The sequence below is a fragment of the Trachymyrmex septentrionalis genome, unplaced genomic scaffold (genome assembly GCF_001594115.1).
Source record: "Trachymyrmex septentrionalis isolate Tsep2-gDNA-1 unplaced genomic scaffold, Tsep1.0 scaffold138, whole genome shotgun sequence".
Lineage (NCBI taxonomy): Eukaryota > Metazoa > Arthropoda > Insecta > Hymenoptera > Formicidae > Trachymyrmex > Trachymyrmex septentrionalis.
Window position 1 is genome coordinate 116,987 of NW_017304522.1, and position 13,204 is coordinate 130,190.

Consider the following 13,204-nt stretch of genomic DNA (forward strand, 5'->3'; position numbering starts at 1 on the left):
AATAGTTTTTCTATGGATGAAGGCGCTTCGGAGATTTCAAGGTCACCTCCATTTTTGTAAACGAAATTGTATGATTTTTTTACACAATATGATTCTTCTAATTATTTTGTATATAAAAGTATCAAAGTAGTGATATCAAACAACCAATAGTTTACGAGGTATTTTATACTTTATTCTGGCATATTAACATAAAATATTAAATAATTCATAAACTATTAATTTTTTTATAATTGTATCTTAATATTTTTATACGCAGAATAATGAAATGAATCAATTGATGGAAAGAAAACATATAATTGCTTATTTAAAAAATTATCACTCAAAAATTATCCTTTTTGCATAAATTTTTTTTTAAAGCAACTATGTGTTTTCTTTCCACCAATTGATTTATCTCATTATTCTGTTCACAAAAGTATTATGATACGATTATAAAAAAATTAATAGTTTACGAGTTATTTAATATTTTATATCAATATATGCCAGAATAAAGTATAAATATCTCGTAAACTATTGGTTTTTGGACATCACTATCAATACTTTTATATGCAGAATAATTAGAGAAATTATATTATGTAAAAAAAAATCATACAATTTTATTTAAAAAAATAAACGTGACTGGAAATCTCCAAAGCGCCTTTCACCTATAGAAAAACCAATAAATATATTATTTCATATCTCTAAAAACAACGGAAATATTTTAAATGGACAGAATTACTGCTCCACCCCCACCATGTGTATACACACAGGGTATCCCGTAATTTTTGGCCAACCACTTTTATGTAGATAGAGCAGACTAAACTGAGTCGAAAAGTCCTTTACCATTTTGCAATTTTCATAATAGTTAACAAGATATTAATTATTATAAGTTGCCAAATATTGGTCTTAAATAATTTTTTACTCAAATACTATCAACTTTACAGAAAAACTGCAACAGACGAAAATTATTTATTTTCTTCTCATAGAACTCTGAGAATTTTTTCAGAATTTTTTATCAAGTAATGCAGAACTTTTTAGTACTGCATTTTCTTATTTTTACTAACATGAGAAAATACGCTATTAAAAAATTCTGAAAAAATTCTGAAAACAATCGAAAAATTCTCTACCATTTTGCAATTTTTGGAATAGTTAACAAGATATTAATTATTAAAAATCGCTAAACATTGATTCTCAATAATTTTTTCAAATACTATGAACTTTACAAAAAAAACAGTAAGAGACAAAAATTGTTTATTTTCTTCTGATAAATTTCTGAGAATTTTTTCAGAATTTTTTGTCAACTTTTTAGTACTGCATTTTCTTATTGGCAACTATTTTTATCAACATAAGAAAATAGTATTAAAAAATTCTGAAAAAATTCTCAGAATGTTATAAGGAGAAAATAAACAATTTTTATCGCTTGTTGTTTTTCTGTAAAAATTAAATGTAAAGTTAATAGTATTTGAGAAAAAAAATTATTGAAAACCAATATTTAGCGATATTTAGTAATTAATATCTTGTTAACTATTGCGAAAATTGCAAAATCAAAGAGGACTTTTCAACTTAGTTCGTTCTATGTACATAAGAGCGTTTGGTAAAAAATTTCGGGATGTATAGGCACGCACACACACGCACGTACGTACTCACGCATCTTGGTGTTATCATTTTAATAAATGTATCTTACAATGGCTACGATTACACCGTGTGCTTAGTCCACGACCTATACTTATAGATTAAACAAAGACGCCTATCGTATACGCCGCGAACTAAGCGCACGGTGTAAACTAGGCCATTGTCTGAACTGTTTTTAATCTTAATGCTTTGTGTACGAGCTTTTATCTTAACATATTATCCTTTTTTCTTTATGTTAAAATAAGGTAAGGCATAGTCATAAATTTTTAAACAAGAACAGTAGGTTGTCGATTATGATTTATTTAAACGTTTAAACGTACACATACACTGGTCCCGATGTGTATGTTTATATAATTTAGTACTAATTTTTATTATTAATATTTTATATTTGATACTAATGTTATATGTAATTTAATATTAATATTAATAAATTATTTAAATTTATAATATTAATATTTAAAGACAACCAAAAGTTCTTGTATATCTTTATAAAATCTAAAATCTCAACACTTTCGTCGGTTGTCATATACATACGCATATATTTAGGAAATCTTAACTTAAGCGTACACTACATAAAAGGCCTGTTTAGTGGACACTCACGAAAATAAGCCTGCACATATTCAAATTAAAATTGAATCGGATGTATAATATACATACGCCATTTTGTAAAAAAATTATTTCATTGCTCTGCATAAGTAATATTATTTGGGGAGAATGTTTGAAATAATCTCAGTTAACATCATTAATACGATATATTTTCGTACATTTCAGAGAATATTAAAAAACAAAATAAACCCATTGATGACAGAATCAACTTAAAGCCAAAATCTATTTTAAATATACAATGATTACATTTTAGATGCGTTCCGAATTAGGCATGAAGCACATGAGGTATCATTTTATCCTTTTTTATTCTTCGGTGCACAACAAGAACAACATGATGCATCATGCGCTTTGTGCGTAATTCGGAACGTACTCATACTACACTATTAACTATCTATACAAGGTACTCAAGTACTCAGTATGTATGCACTTCTGCATACCATCTTGCAAATTGAATACATAATGTATCACATGCATATTGTACTATTCATTTTTACAGATTTAAATTTTTCTGAGATTTTTTCTTGATCATATTATACAACCACTTCTTTGTAACTTACGTAGCGAGCGCATACGTTGTTTAAGAGATAAAGAGGTAAACAAGTACATTTCCAAAATCTTTACTGTATAAATCTTTACATATCTCATATGTTTCTAAAACAATTTTTGGATAGGTTTTAGTCGTTGCACAGTGGTCCTAATAATGTTGATTATGTGCAAGCAACGAATATCGATAAAGCCACCACGAAGCAGGCCATAAAGTGCATTTTCATGTATTATAACTGTGTAGATACATATATTTTTATCTCACTGTAGTATTAACTTTTTTATAATAAATAGCACAATAACATTAATGTTTCCTTATTACACGGTGGTTCTTTGCTGAATATGTGCACACATTAGAACATATTATCAAATATAGCAAGCGTTATCGTTTGTTAAGGATATTGACGAAAGTTCGAAATTTCGTTTGCGTCTCTGGCATTTGCGCCAGTGTCTCCTCCATCATATTCCTTAATTTCGCTAGATCGGGCATTTTTTCACACGACTCGATATTTAACAGCTTCATGAAAAATTGTTCCCATGCAGCTCTCTGAGAATACCTGTAATATAAAAAAAATGTGCAGCATTAACGTTTTTTCACGCGACATAAATATGGATTCCTTTTGGATTAATCATATATTTATTACTTGTATACCTTGGTAATTTTGAGGCAATAAACCAACGGCCGCCTACATTTGACACTTTCATATAATTGCCAAACAGTAAACAATGACTGGTTGCCGCTAGACAATATAAATCAGTTTGATATGTCCACGGTCTTCCAGTTTGCATTTCGATACAAGTAAAATCTTCCGTTTTTATAACTTGCATAAACGTTGTATTTTCTGGGAACAATTTCATGTCTATGCTACATCCGAAATCTATCAATTGTATAGTTGGCCTTACATCTTGCATAGGTCTGTTGATAATTATAGAATAATTATAGACATATTCATAACCTAATGTATGATAATTAAAAAGAATAAACTATGCAGTTATTGATTTGCAAATTTAGGATTAATCAATCCCTATTCTTGTAAAATTTATATTACTAATTTTAGAAAATTCCTTTTCTTTAAGAATGATAGTGCAATTATTGTTAATTATTGTCACAAATTTTTGAAAATATCATTAATAAAAATGTTCTTAACTGTAACATATCTTATTTAACATTAAAAACAATTACGTTATTATTATTATTGTTATTATTATTATTATTATGATTATTATTATTATTATAATATAATCAATGATTATTATTTATCGAATAGAAAAAAGTTACTAAAAAAAAATAATACTAACAGTCGCATTAATAAAAAATTATCTGGCTTTATGTCCCCATGTATTATTTGGCATTTATGTAAGTACTCCACGATTTGAAGCATTTCAATTGTGAAGAAAACAGTTAAAGTTTCCATCAGAGGCTTGCCAGTGGCAAGTTTTATCTGATTTGTCACTTCTAATAACGTTCCGAATTTAGAATATTCTGAAACTAGTACACTTCCATTATTAGCCACATATGCCATCGTTACATCCATAAAACCGCGTAACTGAAAAAGAATATTATAATATCGTGGAAGGAGAATTGATTTGTTGAATAAAAGTAGTCTTTATTTAACAATATTTGTGCTATACTATACCATATGTGGATTTGTAAGACGTGTTTTTATTTCACGTACGATATAGTATTCCCAAACCCAAGCAGGTCTTTGCGTTTTAAGAGCAACAGTCTCGCCTGTTTGCAAATTAACTGCTTTATAAACTGTTCCATACATTCCTTTCCCAAGGCACTTTTCCAAATCATACGCTTCGGTGTCTGCACAATAGAGAGCGTAAAATATAGATTAATATAAAAAAATAAAAGCTTGTAAATATATCTTACAATACGACATAAATCTAAATCCATGTAAATTAAACACTAACCGAGCGTAATCATGGTAGAAGGCACAAGCTTATTTAGATTGGTATCTATTCTTTTGTATCCATCTGCATGATGAGGTTGCGGAAATTTAATTTTTTTCAATAGGCCAGCTATTAAGTTTTTATCGAATGGATTTATATCTTTTGATGGAAGCTCAAAGCACTCTTCCTCCATTTGTTCCATAGGTTCATGCTCCTCGCACTCCATGGTGTTAACTTTTTCTGAATTCTCTTCATTGAGTTTTAAATTTATGGATTTTTTTAGATCGCAATTATTCTTTATTTCGGATGTAATTTGATCAACATGCCGTTGTACTGTACGCGGACTTTGAGCATGCACTGCCTGGATCTGTGCATGCTGCTTTTGTTCATAAGGTTGATTCACAGATAATAGAGATTCGTTTGACTCCTCCTCTAGAACTTTATGTAGAATTACAAAGTTAAAACATTTTCATATTTTTCAATTAAATGAAAAATATATTTAACTATTGTGAAAAATATATTTAACCTGTGCAAAATATATTTAACCATTTATTTAATTATAATTTGAAGTAATTTGTACTTTTCGGAAATTAGGCCCAGTATCCATCAGTCAATTTTTATTTTAACCATTTGCTAAAACGACTGTTTTAAAAATTAATTCATGACATCTTAAGACTCTACTTAAAGTCTTAATAAATATAAGAACCAACATGTAAATACTGGTCTAAATCTCTTAAATATGTACAATTACGATGTAGAAATAGATTATAATTATTATTAACGAAAATTTTTTATACATACTTGTATCCACAGGTTGTTCTTTAAAAGGAATCACATCTTCTCTCGTTAATGCAAAGGTTAATCCAGTTGTTTTAGTGTAATTACTACTCCCTGAACTGCTTGATACATATTCTCGTGTAGATTCTAATATCACGCTTAATTTATCATCACCTTCGGCATTAGGTGCTTCTGCAACTCTATTTAACATAAATAAAACTTAAATGTTTCATCATATACTTCCGACAAATCAAAAACTGATTAATACATACGGTTGGGATACAGTATTCTGACTTGAAAATTGTGAATCATCTTTTATTCTGTATGATGGTTTAAAATGATTAATCATTGGTGTAGAACTTGTTAACGGTGCATTAAAGGCTTCTGTAAAACATGTCTCATTAGCAGCTGAAAGAGGAGTTATACCCAAGCTTTCATCGATATAAAGATTATTCTCGTCCGGTTTGGGTATCATATTTTCTTCTAGCGAACCATTATAATCCACAACAATAGCATTCTCTTTGTCTTCCGCGCTTTCAAGATATTTGATATCTTTACGATTCATCCCAGGCGATTTAATGTATGGTAACTCAGATGGCATTCTGTATGGTTTGCTCGTTTCAATTTCAGGATCGGTATAAGGAGAGAAATGTAACTGTTTTTGTGATTCTATATTTTGCTGAGACAGCATAGGTGTTTCAATTGAATATTGTTGATAGCCGATATCATTGGGTAATATGTTACCATAAATGGGATGCTGCATATGTTGCATGTGTTGCTGCATGTGTTGCGATTGCTGAGAATGTAAAATTTGTTGATTGTGTGGAGACTGATGATGATTATGTGATGATTGATGATGATTGAGTGGAGATTGATGATGATTGTGTGAAGACTGATGATGATTGTGTGGAGACTGATGGTGATGATTGTGCGGAGACTGGTGATGATGAATATGCGGTTGGTGATGCGACATTTGGTTATGAGGCGATTGTAAATGCTGCGGATGAGGAAGAGACTGATGATGCACAGCATGCATTTGCTGATGCGATGGAATCAACTGCTGATGGTGATGCTGATGTTGGGAATGGTGTTGCCGAGGATGTGATTGCTGCACTTGATCATGATGCTGCTGTAATAAAAAATGTATATTACATTAAATCCTTTTCAAATGGAAATATTTTATTTTTACAATATAAATAATATCAATTCTTTTCGCTCGTATAATTTACAACAAATTAATAAATAATAAAACCCAGGTCAATACATTAAACGAGCTATAATTAAGTATACTAAATAATATTTATTAATCACAAATTATAATTTTCCGATGATAAGTTTCCACGATACGTTTCGATTATATTTAGTCCTTATCAGCCGCAAAATACATAAATACCCAAAAATCTAATTAACATATAATTAAATAACATATAATAAAATTTCTAAGAAACATCTCATCTTCGTGTTATAAAGGACACTATATCGCAACCATATCATATGTACTGTGAGAGAATAGATGCATCATTTGCGTTTATACTCTCTTACACTTAAGATCGGTTTGGTATCAATGAATATAACCGATTCTAAATTATATATTACATTTTTAATAGACTGCTGCGAACTTACCATTATATATAATTTGTATTTGCCTTGATATTAATTTTCAATTTTGACGATAATTTATTCTAGTTTATCTATTATATCATTTGACTACATATGATATGATTGCGATACAGCATCCTTTGTAACACGAAGGTGAAATGATTCTTAAATATCTGTTATATTATCTATTGTAACTTGAACGTGAGATGATCCTCATAATATGTTAATTAGATTTTTGGTTATTTATGTATTTTGCGGCTGATAAGAACTAAGTATAGTCGAAACGTACCGTGGAAACTTATCATCAGAAAATTATAATTTATGATTAATAAATATTATTTAGTACACCTAACTATAGTTCGTTTAATGTATTGACCTGGGTTTTATTATTTATTTTATTTTTATTATTTTAGAATCTTGTTAAATGTATATACAAATCAAAAGCAACAGATTGTATTTATACAATATCACCAATATCAAATAAAGTATAAATTAATTATTAATTTTGCTCTTAATAATCAAATTAACCCTAGCTCGCCATCATAGAATACAACGTACCTTATGTGATTTTTTACATTGCTATAACTTTTTTGTAATGTAATTTAAAGATCTGGATTGAGAGGTTCAAAAATACTTGAATTATCCACATAAATATAGTAAGCCTGCAAGGGTAATTTTTTTTTTTTGCTTCAATTGTTCTTAATGTGAGAATACACGAAAATTCAGAGAATACTTGGAACCCACATGTGGTTAGCACGTAAGTTTTCGGTATTCTTGGTATCTCTTTATTTTTTGTTAAATATACGTTTACTGTATTTCGAATAGTATAAAAGTAAATACATGAAAATGTAGAATTAAAAAAAATTATTTTAATATATAAATATAATAGTAAAAATTTTATCAATATAATAAATAGTATAAATTTTATGTCAACCTTTGTCAATCTTGAAATCGCTTGGGCGGATGTATTGTTTCAAATCGAGTGTTGCATCATTCTCTAAATTAAATTCTAATAAACTTAATTATATATACTATATATAATAATATTTATACATGTACAATCCTTTATCTACTATTTTATATTGTTCAAGTAACAAAATTTTATTTTTCAGTTGTAAAATTATGATATATAGATTTTTTTTTATGTCAATTTTCAATAGTTCAACTAGTTCAAATAATTACACTTTTTTAAGCGATTAATATTTTTTAAGCATTTTTTTTTTGTTAGTCCAAAAGGTTAACTAAAAACACGTCACGTTTTGTTGTTTAAAGTTTAAATTTAAAAATTTGAGAGTTTTTTAAATCCAAAGTAGTTATTTTTTGCGAATTTTTTCAATAAAAATTTTTTTTAATATTGTAATTAATTGAAAATCAAATATTATTTATCAAATATTATTCATATTTATTTGTCTTTGTTTGATTTTAAGGCATAAATTTCACACGTTTTAAGCTAAAAAATATGCATTCAGTTCAGAAATATAGCGTAACAAAGTTGCAGCGTCCCATAGATTCTAGTGTGGTCCAAAAGAAAACCAAAAATAACAATGGTGAGCTAAAGTTAAGATTATCTATTGATTCACTCACGTTTATACAAAATATTTAATACAAAAATAATATGAATACTTTATAAATTTTTTTCTATACCTGCATCTGATAATGATAATTATTTTGCAAATTGTGATTCCCATATACAACATCCTGAGAATAACTATGATGCTGCGTATGATAACTTTGATGATTCTCTTGATCGTTATAAACCTGCACATTGTATCCTTGATGATGCTTATTACTAGACATCGCATGTTGAGTCATAGAGCTATCCATGTGTATATCAAACGGCAATTTATTCCTTGAATCTACCATTCTAGATGCAACAGGAGGACTACGAAAGCGCGAAGCATTAGCAGCTGCATCTGGAGATTGCCATAAACCTTGCACTACTGAAATAGCTTCCTTCGTGTTTACAGTGAGGCTCTGTCCAAGCAGATGTTCCTCAGTATCAACAGTCAACGACGAAGTGTGATGTTGGTGCATAAAGTTTGTTGATTGTAATGGTCGACTATTTCGTTGCGCTTCAAGTCTCTCAACTTCAATTCTCTCGGTCTCTAATCTTTGTTCAACTTCCTGTCGTTGAGTTTCTAAAACTTGATTTTCGACCTGGCTCTCGTATTGCTGCCTTTGCAACTCTTGTTCGGCTTGGAGTCTCTGCTGATTGATTTCAGCTTCTCTTCTTTGCTGATTGAGCTTCTGCTCTTCTACTTCTTGTACATGATACATGTTCTCATAATTGTTAAGCTGGGATTGGGATTCTCCATCGGTTTCACGTAAACAAATCATCGACATTTCATGTTTATTTCCCAGAAACTGTACTCTTCTGTGTAAAATTGTATTATATAATTAATTAAAATATAATTAATTGTATCAATGTTTTTTACAAGATATACATACACCAAATAATTTTCTTATTATGTCTTATGAAAGAATAATACCTTTCCAAATAAAGTTGTGCTCTAATTTCTTCCATACTACGATCAACATTATCAGCATAAACTAATTCTTTGGGATAATGTGGTTTTTGTACAATATTTGAATCTATTGGCTCTGCTACATATACTGGCACTCTTAAACAGTCATGATATTTACTACCATCAAAAAAACGTACATGATTTGGAAATAATTTAATTTTCTCCATATTACTATCATCATTCTGGTCCTCGTGAACTGAAAGTAAATAAGGAAATTCTCTTCACACATTACTTTCCTTGCTGTTTTAATTTGACATATCTTATCATCGTTCTTACTCTTAAAACCCGCTTTTACAGTAGGAGCTATTAATGGACCTCTCTTGTTTCCACTATTCCATGGCCCAGGCTTGATGGTATTTTCTTTATGTACCAGATCCTCTATAGGTACATGATCTAATATGCTTGAACTTTTCATTTCTCCAGGTATATCATCCTAAGTTATAAGTTAAGATTTCATTACAAATTATTTTAAAAGTACGATAAAGTATAATGTACTAATATGATATTCATACAAATATCTTACTTGATATATTTGTATTTTAGAATTGGGTTTTGTGTTTTGCATAGAAGACGAGATTTGGGGCACAGTCCCAGGATAATATTCGCGTACATGATGACCTGTTCGTATGCTGCCAACTCTTTTACCAGCTTTTATCGCTCTTAATGAACTGAAAGCCTGACGTTGTTCGAACAAGGAAACATCGTTTCTTTCTTCGATGCGTCCAAGTGTTTTGCGCGCCACAGCAAATTGAAAATTTCTGTGAAAAGATGTCATTGTCCAATTTTAACATATATAAATAATTTTTATTTAATATATTATGTGAAAAGCAGCAATTCATACTGGTGAGCATGACCTAATTCCTCGAATGGTTCTGCATGAACAGATAGTCCCATTAAGTAAACTTCATCTGCGCGTTTGTCGTCCTCAATTTGCTCTAATTCGAAAGCCCAAGCCCTGTACATGTCGGCTACTCTAGTGCCGATACCACTGCTGTGCAACAGCTGATATAACTCTAAAGGATTCTTTTGCATATTTATCTAAAAATCAAGTTTTATTATAATACTTTAACAACATGATTATACTTACAAGATATTACTCACATAATTAATCCATAGACGTATGTATCTGCGATCTTGATGATATTTTACATCTTTTTCAAATATCGCTAAACATTGTTGCAAGAGTCTCCCAATATGGGATTCATGTCCACTTTTCGGATAACTCTGTTCCACCCACAAAATGTACTCGTACCAATTCTCTAATGGATCATCTCCTTCGTAATTCTTAATTGCATCCTCATATATTCTAAAATAAAAATATATTATATTTTTAACAACTTTACAAAATGGTTCTGTTCAACAAAAAAAGTAGTTTCCTTAATATTAATTTTGTCCTTAGTTCCCCACTGGATATAAATATATAAACCATTTACTAAATTAAAGAATCTTATAATTCTTAATTACAAAGCTATGTTTTTGCTGAACGCATTATTATATTTTCTACGTTAATTTATAATAGAGTTAGCTATTATATACAAACGTTTTTGAATCAATAGGTTTAAAATACTCACTGCTTCTCCTGTAGCAACAACTGCTGTGCATCTACATCCTCCTGCGCCCTCAATGCAGTTCCCAATTGAGTAGCATTCCGTCCATACCTTAATGGCTGGATATTCTCCTTGCAAAGAGCTATCACTGTTGCAGGATCCATTTCCGATTTTGTTGTCTTTATCACTCAGAGACTTCCTTATACACTAACAAAATAACAAGTTCCACAATTAACGCAAACAGTACCAGAGAATATTTAGCGGCATTCCAATTAATCATATGATTATACATGTATAAAAATGTAAACATCCTTTACTTTACGATTGTCAATGGAACACCGGAGGACGCGCGATACGCTGGAGCAGGGATGCAACGAGGCGATTGTTACTTTGTCGATGGGATTATCGTGGCATCTGGTTCACGGCACACACCTGGGAAGAGTCGCGAAATAGAGAGCTTGACACTCATTGATTTGACGTCAATGGCTGATGTTGATGTTGTGAGTAATAACACCACGGACGAAAGGAGTTCCGCGAAGGGGGCTACGAGAGGAATTAAGACTACGTGCTCACTCAGACCAGAGTCTAGGGAACGCGTATACACTTATCGCAACTTGGCATAACAATCCGTGATCTGTGATCGGACTTTTATATTCAAACGAAACTCAGCTTCAAAAATTCCAATAAGACGCTATCGAACCACGGATTAGGTTAGGTTTACGCTTTAACAACTTAAATAAGTAGAGTTCGCCATCAACGATTTTAACCGTCTTCTCTGGATTACGATCAACGATAGTATACTCAAACTCAATGCACTCGATGCCTGTTCTTTCCTCTCGTCTCGTCTCGTCGCACCTCGTCCCACCGAGTTTTCAACTCTCAACGTTGGTACTTGATTGTGTACCCTATACCCAAGTGTATTCTTACGTCGCGATGCCTCGCGCCGGCAAGGCAGAGGCAAGTGGCGGAATCTCGATCCGCGGAATCGAGCTGTAATCGACGTGCGCTTTCGACACTCGGACACTCTCGGGTGACCACGAGGCGCGAGGTCCAGCGAGGTCAAACGCAATAGGTAGTCTCGATGGTCTCGATCGACAACGTGCTGCTTCGTAACGCTGAGAAATTTTTACAAATAGTACGGCCGTCCGCCGAAGAGCGACCTTTGCATAACGATTCTCCGAGAACAGCCCATTGGAACGAAACTGAGTCAGTGACTCTCAACCGGAGCAAATAAACGAGAAACTGTCGATGTGCAATCTCGATTCCGCGTTTTGTTGCGCGAAACGGAACACCATACTGGCGTATACGTTTTCGCAATCGTTCATTCGTATTTCGTTCAGTAGCAAATATACCTAAAATGCATTCATGAGCTTGTTCACGTCAGTTTACGAGCTAATTAGATTCGGCGAAAATCTCTAATTATACTATTTCCGTTAATCGATTTCGATCTCTACTTTTGAGCTCCCCCTTCTCTCTTTCTTTCTCTCTCTCTCTCTCTCTCTCTCTTCCCCCCTCTCCCACCTTCTCTTTCCTTTTCTGTCTTTTTCCTTTCTCTCTCTCCTCTCACCCTTCTTTCCTCTCTGCGAGTAATCGAGGCATTTAAACATAACCTCCAATATTGCATCAATTATAGCAAGCAAGCAAGCGAGCAAGTACGCATGCACGCGGTGTTTCATAAGTTTTGGCCACTCGCTTTTGTGTAGATAGGGTGGACTAAATTGAGTCGAAAAGTCTTCTATCATTTTGTAATTTTCGGAATAGCTAATAAAATATTAATTACTAAAAATTGCCAAACATCTCGAATAATTTTTTACTTAAAAATTATTTACTATCGACTTCATAGAAAAATTGCAACAGACAAAAATTATTTATTTTCATTCCATACAACTCTAAGAATTCTTTCAAAATTTTTTAATAATTTTTTAGTACTGCATTTTTTTACTTTTTACCAACATGAGAAAATACGGTATTAAAAAATTCTGAAAAAATTCTCAGAACTTTATGAGAAGAAAATAAATGATTTTTGTCTTTTGCAATTTTTCTGTATAATTGATATATATGTATTAGGTGTACAAAAAAGTTCTGAGCTTTTTTTTGTAA

The 13,204-nt window shown here is 31.2% G+C and overlaps 2 protein-coding genes across 4 annotated transcripts in view; both read right to left on the minus strand.

Annotated features, from left to right (window-relative positions):
* Positions 1 to 2,113: 2,113 nt before the first annotated feature.
* The window catches only part of LOC108745344, an 18,163-nt gene continuing 7,072 nt past the window's right edge, over positions 2,114 to 13,204 (minus strand). The window contains exons 2-16 of one of the 3 annotated variants that reach the window (XM_018481448.1): positions 11,422 to 11,536; positions 11,129 to 11,311; positions 10,659 to 10,863; positions 10,399 to 10,595; positions 10,081 to 10,315; positions 9,834 to 9,990; positions 9,522 to 9,753; positions 8,677 to 9,406; positions 5,706 to 6,562; positions 5,458 to 5,633; positions 4,678 to 5,094; positions 4,395 to 4,570; positions 4,057 to 4,304; positions 3,410 to 3,673; positions 2,114 to 3,314 (exon numbers count right to left, since the gene is read on the minus strand). In XM_018481448.1, the coding sequence (XP_018336950.1) occupies positions 3,140 to 3,314; positions 3,410 to 3,673; positions 4,057 to 4,304; positions 4,395 to 4,570; positions 4,678 to 5,094; positions 5,458 to 5,633; positions 5,706 to 6,562; positions 8,677 to 9,406; positions 9,522 to 9,753; positions 9,834 to 9,990; positions 10,081 to 10,315; positions 10,399 to 10,595; positions 10,659 to 10,863; positions 11,129 to 11,268 (4,209 nt within the window). In that variant the 5' untranslated portion in view covers positions 11,269 to 11,311; positions 11,422 to 11,536 and the 3' untranslated portion in view covers positions 2,114 to 3,139. Of the gene's footprint in view, positions 3,315 to 3,409; positions 3,674 to 4,056; positions 4,305 to 4,394; positions 4,571 to 4,677; positions 5,095 to 5,457; positions 5,634 to 5,705; positions 6,563 to 8,676; positions 9,407 to 9,521; positions 9,754 to 9,833; positions 9,991 to 10,080; positions 10,316 to 10,398; positions 10,596 to 10,658; positions 10,864 to 11,128; positions 11,312 to 11,394; positions 11,537 to 13,204 lie in introns of those variants that run through there. The other 2 variants (XM_018481449.1, XM_018481447.1) reach the window with 2 other exon arrangements.
* On the minus strand, positions 11,826 to 12,296 carry LOC108745355. The gene is made up of 2 exons (XM_018481478.1): positions 12,237 to 12,296; positions 11,826 to 12,176 (listed from the first exon to the last, which is right to left on the minus strand). Exons 1-2 carry the CDS (start codon positions 12,294 to 12,296, stop codon positions 11,829 to 11,831), a joined length of 408 nt encoding a protein of 135 aa, XP_018336980.1. The 3' UTR covers positions 11,826 to 11,828.